The sequence below is a fragment of the Miscanthus floridulus genome, chromosome 9 (genome assembly GCF_019320115.1).
Source record: "Miscanthus floridulus cultivar M001 chromosome 9, ASM1932011v1, whole genome shotgun sequence".
NCBI lineage: Eukaryota > Viridiplantae > Streptophyta > Magnoliopsida > Poales > Poaceae > Miscanthus > Miscanthus floridulus.
This window is the reverse complement of record NC_089588.1, coordinates 120,447,865-120,463,646: the sequence shown is the minus strand read 5'-3', so window position 1 is coordinate 120,463,646 and position 15,782 is coordinate 120,447,865. Positions and strand designations below refer to the sequence as shown.

Below are 15,782 nucleotides of genomic sequence, written 5' to 3'. Positions count from 1 at the left end.
CTCCACCACCTCCTGTACATCGCTGGTCACCTCCAGCAGCGCCACCATCACCTCCACCACCGCAAACCCTAACTACTCGAACAAAGACAGCCTCAGCGCCAGCGCCGGCACCGGCTTTGCCCAACTTCCTTCCACCACATCCACAGCCATCCTTTCAGCCACCTGCCAAGCCTCTGCTAGGCTGGCGGCCTCCCCTAGCAACACTCTATAGCTGGGAAGCCACAAAATACCCCAACCTCTCATCATACCCCCAAAACCCTAACGCCCCTAACCAGAGCCAAGTCTGCCACAGTTGGTCCTCGTCGGAGAAAAAGGATTGCTCATAGCTCACCAGAGAAGGAGGCTGCAAGAATCTCCTATTGAATTCTTTGGGAAGGAATTTGTTAGATTTCTCCCCACAAAATTCTTTTAGCAGATATTTAGCATATTTCTTCCAGTACTACATTGACCTTGATATTTCAGGAATTATACTGTATTAAATGTTTCCATTTTCAATATGATTTACTAGAATGCGAACCATTGTCAGGACCTCCCTCGTGGTGATGGTCATTGTTTGCTAGGGTGTCCACCGCCTTTTCTGCCACAACAAGGAGGACGACAAGCAGGATACCAGCAGGTTTGTTCTTGGACCGTGGAGCAACAACAATGATGCCAAAGGTGTCAGTGCTCTGCCACCTCCACCGCTGCAGGAGCAGCAGCCACCCGAAAGCGGGGATGGCCATGAACTGCGGAGCAACAGCGGCGAAGAAGGTGACAGACCTCCCACGGCGGGGCACGCGCGTGTGTGTGCGCGTGTGCGTGTGTATGTGTGTGCGCACGCCTGTGTGTGTATGTGTGTGTGTGTGTGTGTGTGACTTTTAGTAGTGTTGTAGCACCATTTGCTAGGAGATTTGAGCTTGTGTTGTTCCTTTCTCAGCATGTTGTTTTATGTCAAACGGTTTGTTTGTTACACCAAGGCCAGCGACTATGATCTCCATTTTGAAGATGTCACTGAAGAATATCTTGCTGCTACTTCACCATGGCCGGCCCGTTTCAACCCCTCGGCACAAGGCTTGGGCGAAAGCCTTGCCAAGCTCCTGTAGCATTGCCTCTTGTTGCTTGGCTGACGATGACGATGATTACGTTGTGACATCATCTTCCTCCTTGGAGGCATCGTCGAAGAGTCCCTATGCCTTGGTGTTGTAGTTTTTCTTTTTCTCTCTTTTTGTTGTATTTGTAGACATGCCACAATCTAGCCCTTATGTTGGGGCTGTTGTTTTGGTTTTAGTCCGGTTTTCCAGAATTAACCAGACGACAGAGTTTTCGCCTTGTTCCCTAAAACCGAAGCTGTTGATGACAAATCAATATATCCAGGCAGGGAATCTCTCCCCTATGTAGTTTGCGTTCAAGAAAAAACTGTATCGTGTTACCCATCCTTTTTTTTGTCACGACACTTTGCATCTTTGTTTGACAATTCACTTGTTCTCCTGGTGCCGGTGTGAGATCTGCATATACATAATTAGTTGAGCAGCTGTGGTTTAGGAGAACAAGTGTAAAATGTTTTTTACTGTCCAAGATAGGGTCCAACGACACTGACAGAAAGTACAGAGGTGAAAGGTAGCATATGCAAATTTTATCCATTGGATATAAATTGTCTTGATGGAAGTATCAGCAGAATATAAGTTGCAATTGCTCCCTTCATTATTGACCTCATAAGGTATTTGGTGAGCATTGTTTGGGAGTTTTTGGTGTTTATGTCAGAATTAGGCATCTTTGTTTATCATCTGACCCGAATAAAATCCATGCATCACCTAGTTTTTTCTAGTATCACTGGTATTACTGGTCTTTTGTCTTGGGTTGTTGTTTCACTTTTCTTTGCATCACAAGTAATGTTCTACACTGTTAGGAGGAAGCTTACATTATGAATTTGTTTATCATACCATTTATGTGTATGTTTCACAATTTCCTATTGTGCTATGTCTTTTTGCTTTTTTTAACGAAAGGGAGAAGAGCTGCCGATTATATTAAAAATAAGATGAGCCCAAACTAGGTAAAAACAACCAAATACAATAGAGCAACTAGACCTCAAAATGTTGATCAACTACAACAAACAAAGCAATAAAAAAGTTAGTCTAACAACTAAAAACAAGAACACAAAGACTGCACAAGCTGGTTGAGACATCAAGATGAGCTGTACAACAAAACCACACCACTACTCCTTCAGCAAAAAGGCACTAAACTCCAAAAACAATGTTACTCCACAAATAACCCAGCACCACACACCACCAACAAACTATCAAGTCGATGCACTGTTGTCACTGCTTGCACCACCATAAAGACGATGTCCCACACATAGCAACCAACTGCCATGCAAAGCAAGTGGCCACAAGCCATGTAGTTGCCGCACCAACGTTGTTGATTACGCCATCTGTCGACATTGTCTTGCACATCGCCGACTGCGTAGCTTCATGCATCCATGTTGCCTTCCCAAATATCAGACACATATACTTGTAGGGCTTGGCATATACTTGTAGGACTTGGCAAATGACTAGATAGCCCGGCAGACATGCTCTAGCTTTCATTGCAAAGCTTAGTAGAGTGGTACAAAAATGGATGACTTTGTCCATGAATATTTCTCTATTGAAAGTTTGAGAAAGGCATATGTAGGTAGTTTCTTTCCAATGACATGTGGCCACATGTTGACTTAGTCTACAAAGTCCATAAGCCTAAACTGAGAAGGAAACCTGGGAGACCTAGAAAGTCTATGTTCAAGGCATATGATGAGTTTAGAAGTAGTAAGAAAATAAGATCATGTTCTATGTGCCATGTACCAGGACATTTAGCCAAGACTTGCCAAGGAGGCCTCACTGCTAGTCAAAAGAGAAGGCTCAATTTTTCACAACAAGGATTAAAAGAGGACAGTACCGATCCAATATGAATCATGCATTTCTGGTCATTACTAATTGTTTGCCTCATTTAACCAATGCTAATTTTGAAATCACGTTTCTTCTGTTTTTGGTGCAAGTGCAAGTGCTACATGTTGGGGAGGATGAGAGGAAGAGGAAGGGGAAGGGGAAGGGGAAGAGGAGAGGGAAGAAGCCAGGAGAGGACAACAATGACCCAATGTGAGTCATGGTTGTATTGCTACTCACTTCTACATATTTTTTATCTAATCATTACTAACCAACTAATTTCTACACTTCTCAGTCCAAGCACTACCAAAATGGGAAGGGGAAGGGGCAAAGGAAGACGGAGGGGAAGAGGAGGAGGACGAACAGGAGTAACAACACGAAGGCAAGCTAGTTTGTTAGGCCTCCAGGTGGTCCTTGAATGAGATGCTTGTAACTAGACATGTATCGCTTTTGTTCAACATCCAAGGCAAACTTGTTACTTTTGTGGACATGTTTGACATGATGCATGCAAGACATTGAAATGTGTGGAAATGTTGCTTCCCCCATGGTTGTTGTCATGTTTTCATATGTGGTTAATATTGTTGCCATAATGCCATCAAAATGCTACCAAGATACCGCCAAAATTTGAATATTTTTTAATATCAAATCTGAATCAAAATAATTGCAAATTGTGCCAAATATATTTGACCAAATCTAACTATTTTTATCAAAATACAATACAATGTCATATTCCGAATTAGGGGTAAAAACACAAATAGCCCTAAAAACCAGCGGCAAAATCATATGGTCATATTTGTCCTTTTGTACAGAAGTTAACATCGTTAGGAGGATAATGGAATAGGGGCAAAGAGGTGCTTCGTTTTGGAAAAATGCAGGAGTAAATTCACAAAGCTAAAAGACAGGAGCAAAATCACAATTTCGATACAAAGTAGAGGTGTGAATGCAAGAGCCATATTTTTATAATCAAGTACACTACTAGAGAACAGACTTTAGAACGATGTTCCAATTTGGCATTAGCTTCGGTATTTTTTGCCCCCGAGACTAGAAAGGCTTTAGTCCTAGTTGGTGTCTCCAACCGAGACTAAAGGTTCCCTACCCAACGGCTAAACCGGGACTAAAAGTCCTCCAACCTTTAGTCCCGGTTGGTAATACCAACCCAGACTAAAGGTAGACCCTTTAGTCCCGGTTGATAACACCAACCCGAACTAAAGGACCCTTTAGTCCCGGTTGGTAACACCAACCGGGACTAAAGGTTCCCGGATGGGTTAGTTCAAAAGTAAAGCATCCCATCCATTGTTAGATGTGTTGTGTAGGTGGGGTGGTAAGCTACACGCGAGGCAGTTTTTTTTAAAGCTAGGAGGATCTTTAGTCCCGATTGTGGCAAACCGGGACTAAAGAACAACACCTTTAGCCCCGAATTGCTAGTCCCGGTTGGGAAACCGGAAGTAAAGCTAGTTCCCAACCGGGACTAGATCTCATTTCTGTAGTAGTGGTAGTATAACTTCACCGTTTTAGTCTGCTCTGACCTTTAGCTGTGAGAAAACTTTTTGATAAATGTCCATAACTGGAGATTTATTTGTTATATACACCGCCTAAGTGGTGGTTTAGTTGTTTCAATCAGCTAACTTGAACTTTGTACACATGCATGTACGTACCGATGTTACTAGAACATTATGTAGTCCAAGTGAGCAAAATTTGGGGAAATTTTTGAAGCCTTGCTTGTACAAATATTTATAAAAATTTTGAATCGGTAACTGGAATATGTTGGCGCACATCGTGGCAGAGTCGAGGTGGTGGCAGAGCAGCAGTATTCCACCATTCGTTATAATTAATAGATTAAAGCATCTGAAAATTTCTGATTCTATCTTAATTGTAATTTCTTGGTTCGATTCATTAAAACCTTTCTATCCTTATATTATTTGAACATTTGAAGGCCACAGAAATTCAATGTTTGGATCAGGATTTACATGTCGCCAGGAATCATTAGAATTATTCCAATGTTTGGACCAGGATTTACTAAAGGACGGAGCCACGATAATACAATTTTGGAAAACGTCTCAAAATAGGGAAACCTTTACATGCTTTTGGGCGCACATAGTAGTATTATAGTAGGCATATTCAATGTAAATGAGTAGGACTATCCTCCGGTGGTGTCCTTTTTAAAGCAATAGGTAGAGAGTTTCTTCTTCAAGCATAATCGTCTCTTGTATACAATACATGCATAACGTTATAGTAAACCACTTAGTAAGGAGTTACTATAATCTCATAAATTAACATAGTAATTATCATAACTCAAAGTGGCTACAGAATAAATTATTTTGTAGCTAGCTATAGGATAGTACTTCTATATATATATATATATATATATATATATATATATATATATATATATATATATATATATATTTTATTTATTTATTTATTTATTTATTTATTTATTTATTTGTTTATTCTTGATTGATGGATGCAAGTTTGTCGTGATGGATACAAGTTCTTCTCAATTTGCGTGGCCATTTCCTAGTGTACTGATACTGGTTGCCACAATGCCCGTCGTAATAGCCGTGGCAAGAGGACGCCGGCATCTCGTGGACCACCTCCCGGCGACTCCGCCATCAGCCGGCACGAAGGATTCAAGCGGAGGCATCTCATCGTCGGATGACACGACAGGGAACGTGGTGTTGCTCGTCTTCTCCTTCCTCTTCACCCTCTACGTTTGCTGCTATATCCGCCACAAATTCTGCCGCGGCGAGGAGCAGGAGCAGGCCACCAGCAGGGAAAGCGCCGCGGAGTCGCCCGCAGCAGCAGCAGCGGCCGGCCGTGGCGGCGGCGCCGCCGGCAGTGGACGTAGAGCTGGCGCAGGAGCCCGTGCTGGAGTGCACGTTCCGGACGGCCGACGGGTGGGAGCAGACGTTGTGCTCCGTGTGCCAGTCGGAGATGGCTGACGGCGAAAAAGTGAGGGTGCTGACGGCGTGCACGCACAGCTTCCACACCACCTGCGTCGAGCAGTGGCTGCGCGAGCACGCCACCTGCCCGCTCTGCCGCGCCCCCACCAGTGCCACAGCGGCGAAAGGTCGCCAGCACCGGCCGACGACATAAAGTCTAGCAATCAGTCGCTAGTTCTACTTCGACCTACTTACGAACGTTGGATTGTAGAATTTGCAGGGCATAGACCTTGGATTGTGGGTTGAACTCATTCTAGTCTTCTACTACTATGTTTCTTTGTCTTCAGAGATAGAAGTAACTCTATCCTGCTTCAATTTTTTGGTGAAACTTAGCCATTAGTTGTTAATAATTGTTATATAATCTACTATTCATCATATCATCTTCCTCCTTGCTCACGCCGATCGTTAGCAAATAAATCATCGACATCATCAGTCTTAAGATATGCCGGCTCTGTTTCGTTGAGGTGCAACACTATAATAATGAATTAAAAAGATTGTTAAAATTGGATATTACACTGAAACACTTACACCACCAAAATAATGAACTATACATAGCTCATTCTTCGCCATGAGAGAGGTGCTGGCCAGCAATGGGTAGAAGAGATTGAGATTATTGAAGAACACTACTACTGTTTATATTTTTTGAATCGGTTGTTTTGGGTTTCTAGAGGCGGGCGGTGCCTCCACATCTAGATGACGTGACGTCACTGGAAGAAATAGGTTTAAAAAACAAAAAAAAAACACCTACCCACCGATGATCTCATTCATGATCCCATCGCCGAGCCCGCTAAGCACGTCGTGTGCCGTCATCATTGCCAGATCCACCATGACCTTGGCCGCCGAGGCTCTATCGCCATGCCATCGATCTGCAGCACCACCGCTTCCCCACCCTCCGCCCTCGGCCGGGCCACCGTCGATGCTCCGCCGGGGCGCCACGCCGCCAAACCTTGTATGTGCAACCTGGATGTTCAAGTCCCTTGCTTGTTGGATCTCTAAAGGTTCTTCATCAAGGAGGTCAGCACATTTTGTGGCTATTGAAAGGATGTTAACCATCACACAAGGGAGTGCCGTTCTCCTACTTACCTTCAAATTTTAAGTATTCTTTTGATGGAACTCATTATTTTTTGAAGAATCCTAATGATGGTAGGATGAAGGCCAAGTTCGTTGGCACTCATGCCTATGTTAAGCTCCATAAGAAGACATGGATCCCAAAGACACTTGTAGATCACTTCAAAAAAACCAAGCTTGCTTGGGTACCAAATAAGAAGTGAGGGGGCTCATGAGATAGGGGGAGATTGTTGCAAGCATAATGGTGCATAGTTGGGGTGCATCAAGTAACAACAATATTGCCAAGCATGTGAAAGGTTTTCATACACCCAATCTCCCTCTCCCAAGCAAAGGTACGTAATCAACTCCTATCCTTCTTAATTTAGGGAAAAATAACTTTTTCTATTTTTTAATTTAGGAAACCCTGGTTTCTTGATCGAAATATATAAAATAAAAGGTTAAAAACAAAGACGATCTTCCCGTTTCGTGCAAGGACGACTACTGCCCCCATCAATCGATCGATGGATCTACGTAGAGTAGCGTAGAGACGAGACGGCGATGGATAGCAACACGACAGCCGGTGGCGGCATCCCACTCCTATGGCTGGACCCCGCCACCGCGTGGGCTCTCCAGCACCTGGTCATGTTGGCCCTTGTCGTCTGCGTAGTCGTAGTCGTCGTCGTCGTCCTGTTGATGGCCTTCGTAATCAACTACTTCCGCGGGCCCAAGGAGGGGCTGGAGGAACCTGCTGGCTGCTTTCCCGGCGGCAACGACGGCGGCGGCAGGGCACCGCAGCAGCAGCCGCCGGCAGTGGCGGCCGAAGTGGCAATAGAGGTGGCGAGGGAGGACGATGCGGTGCCCGTGGTGATCATATGCAAGACCGACGGCGGCGGCGGGCGGCAGGAACCCACGTGCGGTGTGTGTCTGGCAGAGCTCGCCGGCGGCGGCGCCCTCAGGGCGCTGTCGCCGTGCAGGCACTGCTTCCACTCCGCCTGCGTTCGCGAGTGGGTCCGCCTCCACGCCACCTGCCCGCTCTGCCAAGCTCCGGTCGCCGCCGGCGCCGGCGCCACGGTCTGACGTTCATCTATCAGCATTTTAATATCAAATAATTGTAGATAGATATAGATATGTATCAAATATTGGCATATTGCCATCATATCAATACGGTCTTATTGCTATTCGCAATCGATCGATGATCGATCGCATGCCTCCTTCGAAACTAAAAAAAATGCTTACGAATTATATACAAGGTTTTTATTTTCGGAAATTAAAATTTATCGGGGTCACAGATAAAGAGGATAAACAGGATATATCGGAAATATTGAACCAATTTCAAATAAAATTTAATTTGAATTTAAGTAAATTTAAATAAATTTAAACCAAATTTGTACGAAAAAGATAGATATTTTCTTATCGGCACCTACGGATAAAAAGGATATATCGAAAATATCAGAAGATTTGGGCCGAAAAACTGCTTAGTACGTATTAATTATACTCCATATATCTCTGTTGACAATCAAATTTGGCTTAAGCTGTGTTTCATGAATCATCGAGTATCCAAATTTGACTTATAGATTGATTTGGTGATGGGTGCTTTGGTTTGATTAATTCGGCTACAAAATAATGTTATTGAAAAGTGCTTGGCCGATTACTTGAGTTTGTTGGGGATTAGTTCTTTAAACAAGCTGGAGATGGATACAACGAAAGGTCACCATGGTTTGTGAAGGATTACTGGTCGGTCTTCATGTTTTATATGGTCTGCTTGGATGAACTAGAACTAGAACTAGTGATTAGTTGATTAGTAATTAGCTAACAAGTGATTAGTCCAGCTCTGTTTGGATCCCCGGCTGACCAGTAGCACTATCACAGTACAAAGACAGATTTACCCTTGATTGCTATGTGTTCACGCGCTGCCATGCGTGTGCTTGCTGTTCAACAGTACTGTTTGGATTAAAGTACGCTCCACTAGCCAGGCACAGGCGCACAGCTGCTTCCCCAATCGAAAAGTTCATCCTCTTCCATCTTCCCTGGATCCAGGGCCCTGCCCACGCCGCCCTGAGCAGCAACTCGGGCCTGGCCACCGCTGCCCGCGCGCCATCTCCGGCCGCCGCTGGTGCGGCACAGCGCGCCACCGCCCCAGAGCCGACCTCCCCGTCCCCTCGCATTGAGCGCACAGCGCCGGCGCCCTGCATGGCCACCCGGCCGGCTCCCTGTGCCAGCCCGAGCGGGCCCTGCTCGCCCGCATCTGGCCGCTGCCGCCGGTTGGCCGGCCGTGGAGGCCCCATCCGCCGGCGTCCGCGGGGGTTCAAGGTTGCTGCTGCTAGGCGGAGGTGTCCGTGGTTGCTGCTGCTCGCCGCAGCCGTCCGCGGTGGCCAGCTCGGCGGTGAGGCGGAGGACGTCGTCGGTGTTTGGGGGTGGGCTACCTCGTTGCTGCCGGCGAGATGCAGCTTGGGCGGTGCTAGCGTATGCGGAACGGAGGGAAACGCGACGGCGGCGAATTGGGGAAGAATCGCGAGAGGATGCGGGAGGGACAGAGGGAGGGGAACCGAGCGACCAGAGATCGTCGCGCTTGGCGGACCAGGGGTATCATGTGTCTTTTTTCCAATCGGTCGAAACTTTTCGCCCCTAATAGCTGGGTTTGATGGACTAGCGAACTACTTAACAACTAGTTGGTTTGGACCAGTTATTAGCTCACATATTAGTCCACCTGTTTGGATCCTCTAAACTAGGGGCGAAGGGAGGGGAGGGAGAGCTGGGGCTAGAGGGTGGGAACGGGAGGCGATGTCGAAACGGGAGGGGATTTTTTATGCGGCGCATGTTTTTTTTTCATCTTTGCTGAGTGTTTCTTTTTCGACACTCGGCAAACCCTCTCTTTGCCGAGTTTTTTTTTTGACACTCGACAAACCCGCCTATTTGCCGGGGGTTTTATTTTACCGAGTGTTTTTAGCACAGCACTCGGTAAAGAATTTATTTACCGAGTGCCCGAGGAAATGCACTCGGCAAATATAAAAACGCTCGGCAAATTTGAGGTTTCCGGTAGTGTCATGAACTAAACTTTAACCAACCAACACTACTGGAAACGGGATCTTTACCGAGTGCAAACTGCTTTGCCGAGTGTCAAACATCGGGCACTCGGCAAAGACCTTCTTTGCCGAGTGCCGCACTCGGCAAAGAGTTCTTTGCCGAGTGTCTTTGCCGAGTGCCGGGCACTCGGCAAAAAAAGGCTCTCGGCAAATGACTTGTTTGCCGAGTGCCAGGCTCTCGGCAAAAGCACGACACTCGGCATAGGCTGCCCCACGTAATGGTGTTCGGCCACGTCAAAGATGGGTCTTTTTTTAAAAAAAATCTTTGCCGAGTATCCCAGATCTGGCACTCAGCAAAGATTTTTTTTTTTGGAAAATACTTTGCCGAGTGCCTCTGACACGGCGCTCGGCAAAGAATTTTTTTTTCGAAATGTCTTTGCCGAGTGCCCCTGTGAAGGCACTCGGCAAAGAGGAAATTTTTAAAAAAAAATTAAAACCCTCTTTGTCGAGTGCCTTATTCTTGGCACTCGGCAAAGACCCCCTTCGCCGAGTGCCATGCCCTGGCACTAGGCAAAGTTTTTTTTTGTTTTTGGACTCCAAATTTTTTTGTGCAGCCCTTTTAAAGTACCAGGAACTCCTAGTTAGAATTTGGGGATTTTTTGTGGCTTTTTGATATATTTAGTTACTTTATTTCGTTTACTTGAATTTTTTCGAAAAATATAAATTTGAACTGCACGTGGTACGAATAATGAAATTTAATGATTCAAAAAATGATAGTCATGTTACTGAGTGTAGTATGAGGCCGTATCCAGGAACGGACCCTGAAATTTTGGACATCTTGTTCACGAAACATGACCGCGAACTTGCATGCGAAGTGTTTTTAAATTCTATAAAAAGCAAACGAAGTCCGAAAATCATGAAACTTGTTGAGATATCGTGATATCGTATGTGAAGGCTATGATAAAAATTTGAGAATGTTTGGTGCATGTTGTCACGTACGATGCTTACAAACCAGGACATCTCCAGGGCGGAGTAGGTGACTACCAAAGCCTGTAAAAACTTGTCACCGACATGCATCACAAGGTGCGCATCCAGGCCATCGTAACCTACTACTGGTCGAAGCTTGGAGAGAGGAAAACCAAGGAAGACACAAGAGAGATGCAACTGACCCGGGAGCAGTACCTTGAGGTAAATGAAGAACATCAATATTGATTCGTTTTGAGATTAAGTTGGTTTAATTTGATATTCTTATATGTCCAATACTTGATGACGTGTAGATGATTCCCTGGTGGTGCCAAGCGTATCCCAAGTGCTGGGCGATGATGGTGGAGAGGTGGTTCACAGAGGAGTACCTCAAGATGCACAGGGATGCCCGGAACCGTCGTTTGCAGATGCAAGGTCCAGCACACCATCAAGGCAACCGCAGCCTCACCGGATACAAACAAGCATGGGTACACGAATTCATTTATCTATTGTGACGCTCAGTTCTGCCTAATTTCTAATCATCGTACTGTCTTTCTCGCAGTCAGCGTCACATAGTGGCCAGGCTTGCTCGGACTTCCTAGGCATGGTGTATGGTCCACAAGGGCAAGGCGACGTCCGACGTCTCCTTCAACCTGAAGGACCCGCTCGAGGCATACACGAACCCGAGCGTCCACTCCCGCATCAGTGAGTATACTGAGGTGGCGAGATCAGTCCATAGGTCAGACCACGATCCGAGCACCCAGATGTTCGATGGAAAGGCCGTCATGAGGTTGGGGCAAGGCAAGAAGCATGGGCGGTTCTGGCTTGGCGACGGCGTTATCGACACGGCCTCTACTCCCTCTCTCTCCCAGATCTGAGCACGGAGCACGAGCGAGAGCCCGGCCATTCGCACATGGCCGACCGCTAGCTGCACAGCACCAGGTCGACGCACTCGAGGTTATTTCTGTTTTACTCGTCATACATTGATCTTTACACACCTTAATTAGCTTTGCATTACTGAAACATTGGAGTGAAATATTGCAGGTCCGGCTGGAACAAGAAATGAGGCAACGTCAGGAGTTGGAGGCCGGGCACCAGAGGATGGCGGCCCAGTTGGAGGCCGAGCGGGCCGAGCAGCAGGCCCAGGCGCAGAGGCTGACAGACATTACGGAGTTCCTGCAAGGGCTTGGGCAACGTGTGGGCTTCTCTCTACCAGCTGGGCTGTTGGTTCCACCTCTGCCTCCGCGTCCTACAACTCTAGCTACTCCTGTGAGTATGAAAGTTTTTTACTTTCGCTTGTACTTTGCTTGTATGGCCTCTACCTTCCTAGATTAGCTATCCAAATAATCTTGTCTCATATGCAATCTTTTCTCCTTTGTGCAGTCTCCATCTGACGGTGGTTCGAATAATCCACCTCATGCACCTCCGAATGATGGAGCTAGGCCTTCACCATAGTCGCAGTGGCCGAGATGAGTGCACGTTGTATTTTTTTCATTTGTTGTTCACTTGGTGATGGACTTGTAATATACTTGTGATGCACTTGTGGACTTTGATGGACTTGTGGATTTATTTGAATGGACTTGAGCACTTATTATTATATATGTGATATATATTGTGATGGATGTGATATGTGCGGACGGATGTGTGGATGGATGAGATATATATGTGATGGATGAGATATATATGTGATGAATGAGATATATATGTGATGGAGGAGATATATGATTGTATGAATTTATTTGTCATGATGGAATGTAAAAAAAATAAAAATTGCCGTTTTGGGTCACTTTGCCGAGTGTTGCATCGGCAAAGGACCCCGTTGCTGAGTGCCATGGTCACAGCACTCGGTCAAAGCTGGAAAAATGGGCGCTCGAAAAACCATTTTTCCAGCTTTGCCGAGTGCCATGACCATGGCACTCGGCAAAGAATTTTTTTTAAAAAAATTCAAACTTTGCCGAGTGCCGGCCAGAGGGCACTCGGCAAAGAATTTTTTTAAAAAAAATTCAAACTTTGCCGAGTGCCGGCAAGAGGGCACTCGGCAAAGAATTTTTAAAAAAAAATTCAAACTTTGCCAAGTGCCGGCCAGAGAGCACTCGGCAAAGCATTTTTTTTAAAAAAAATTCAAACTTTGCTGAGCGCCGGCCATGGGGCACTCGGCAAAGAATTTTTTTTAAAAAAAATAAAAAATCTTTGCCGAGTACCTGCAGGGTTGGCACTCGGCAAAGCCACCGTCAACGGGGCCGGTGCCGTGACGGTCGCTTTTCTTTGCCGAGTGCTCCCGGGACTCTCGGCAAAGTCTTTGCCGAGTGTCCGATAAAAGACACTCGGCAAAGAGGTCTTTGTCGATTAATTTTTTGCCGTGTGTTCTTTGCCGAGTGCAATTTGGCCTTTGCCGAGTAAAGAACCTAAATCCAGTAGTGCAAGTTGTTAGTCCGTGGTATCCAAACAGGCCCTATGCTCTAAGACATATACAAGCCTGATAAGACATGTACAAGATTTCATAGAAGCTGTTGTAGTACCAGCCAGACATGTCTGCTCTGCTCTTTCCTGAAAATACGTCCGGGGTTTCCATTGTCTATAGCTATGGACAACTTTGTGTGGTTCTGCAAGCAGCTTGTTTCCGGCTGCCGGTAACTATTCGTGGCATATAGAAATCGAAGCCCAGGTCCAGCACGTGTGATGGTGTATACACGACGTGAGCACAGAGCATTGGCCCTGATTCCATATTCGGATGAGGAGGAAGGAAATAATGTTGAGTATGCATGCATAATGTAAGAGAAAAGCAAGTAATACATGGCTAGGAGGAGCTGAGTTGAAACTTCAAAGATCGTCTCAGACCAGACGGAGGCATTGCATATCCACAAGTCATCCGGTGAAGCACGGGGTAATTACTCCATGCCACCATTTGGTGATTAATTAGACAAGAGATTGGAAGATTCCGAGAGGGATTTCAGCAGATACAATAATTGGAAAAGAGACAGAACGGACTGTTGCTACACATGGTTGCGGCAGTCGCAGCTGCATTGGCTGCAATTCAGTTCAATGGAACAGGGCCACGTACCGCTGTTTTTTTTAAAATAAACATGGGAAGAGCTTTGCCATGCTAGATGATCACAAAAGGAGAGTTCAAAAAAAAAGCAAAAGATAGGAGAACAATTTTATATCTGTAGTTAGAAATTAGGTTCTTTCTTGAGTTTTTAACGATTCCCTTTATGGATGGAAGCACCTATTCTTGTCACTTTACTTACAATATAATGGTATGTGACAATAAAGATTGCAATACAATTAATTTACTACTGTTAGTGATAATAAGGTGTTTGCACAATGTTGGTGCCTCTGCTGTCAAACCAAACTTCAGCCTGTTCGGGAGGCCGTATCGTATCGTGGATTATTTACTGCTGGCTGGTTTGGTGTGAGAGAAAAACACTGTTACCGGCTGGAAATTTACGATCATTTACGAGCAAGCGAACAGACTGCACGTAAGTACGCCCTTCCACGAATTTAATAAGAACTAACATAAGGAACCGGAAAGATCGTTCCAACGTACACACAGAGGGTTGCCATCCATGATGATACAAGTCATCCCGTCATCACCCCATGGCCATGGGGATCCATCAATGGCAACAAACAAACAATCCTCGTAGTTGTCGCTAACGCACCCAGCAGCCCCTACAAAAAGACGACTATCCATGGAGTAAAACCTTGATCCCTGTAGTCACTAGCTAGTCAGCAAATTGAACCTGCAGTGATCAATGAGTTGATGATCCACCATGCTCACATACAACAACAATTATATGGCTGGACCTCTCTTGTACAATGAGATACTCTCAGCCGCCCTATAAATATAAAGGGTGAGCCCTAGAGTGGTTAGACCGGCAAGGACAGCACATAGCCGCCGCACGTCCTAAAGGGGGTCCCTCACGGGCATGTGAGGGTTTTGGGTTTAAAGAGACCTCGTCGGCATGTCTTGCGTATGGCGCTCCCAATGAGGCTCCTCCGGCGACGTATCCTTATGTATCGCGCTCATCGCCGGGGACACACGGTGACGTGTTTGTGTGCGAACATCTTCACCATCAAAGTTATCTCTACCCCTATAATACACCACTTCAAATTATCCTACAGCCACCAAACAAATCCCACCTCTACAGTCATGACCTAAACTACGTCCACCCCACAAAACGCACACGGAAAAAGATGACATTAAAAACGTATGCACCAAATTAACTCTCACTCATTCTCTCTCCTTACTCAACCACATCCGACGGCCGATATTCTTTGGATCTCCCACCCCAGAGCGTCTCCGCTCCCCTTCCCCACAATCCCCGTAAGGCGTCGCATGCGTCTCCGCTCCCCTTCCTCACAAGGCCGCAACCCCTCCCCGAAATCACGCACGAGCGGGGAAAAATTTTCCGTAGTAGCGACGACGACCTCACTCGTAGCTGCGGCGGCGGCGCTCCCACTCGCAGCGACGGCGACCGCAGGCAAGGAGTGCTCGAGCTGCGGCACCCCGACGCGAGATCGTGCCCCCGCCCCAGCGACGCCTCCAGCCTCCGAGGCTCCGCCGACGCGTGCGGACCCCGCGGCCATCACTCAGACCGCCGCCGCGGCCACCCAGGCCGGACGACGAGGCGAATAGCCGGCCGCCCGTGCCGTCCAGGAGGTACGGCGTGCACTTCTCGGCGTCCAGCTTCATCAGGCGGCGCTCACCACGCTGCTCGAGTACTCCGGCATGCTCCGTCCAGATCCCGGCGACGGAACCCAACAGGCCACCGCCACAGGTACGTGCGCCCGTCTACTTCGGTCACCCGTCAGCCGGCGGTCGGCACTCGTCGGCCACGGACACGCGCCCTCCCCCGCCGCGCCTCCGCCGCGGTGGTGTTGCTGCTTGCCGGACCTCGCACGCGAGGCACATCCGT

General features: G+C 46.8%; 2 protein-coding genes across 2 annotated transcripts; both read left to right on the top strand.

The window, feature by feature from the left end:
• Positions 1-5,546: 5,546 nt before the first annotated feature.
• LOC136480744 (E3 ubiquitin-protein ligase Os04g0590900-like) lies at positions 5,547-5,987 on the top strand. Its single transcript, XM_066478208.1, has one exon. It carries the CDS (start codon positions 5,547-5,549, stop codon positions 5,985-5,987), a length of 441 nt encoding a protein of 146 aa, XP_066334305.1.
• A 1,451-nt stretch (positions 5,988-7,438) lies between these two features.
• LOC136480743 (E3 ubiquitin-protein ligase Os04g0590900-like) lies at positions 7,439-7,957 on the top strand. The gene has a single exon (XM_066478207.1). The coding sequence runs from the start codon at positions 7,439-7,441 to the stop codon at positions 7,955-7,957; it is 519 nt and encodes a 172-aa protein (XP_066334304.1).
• Positions 7,958-15,782: the final 7,825 nt, after the last annotated feature.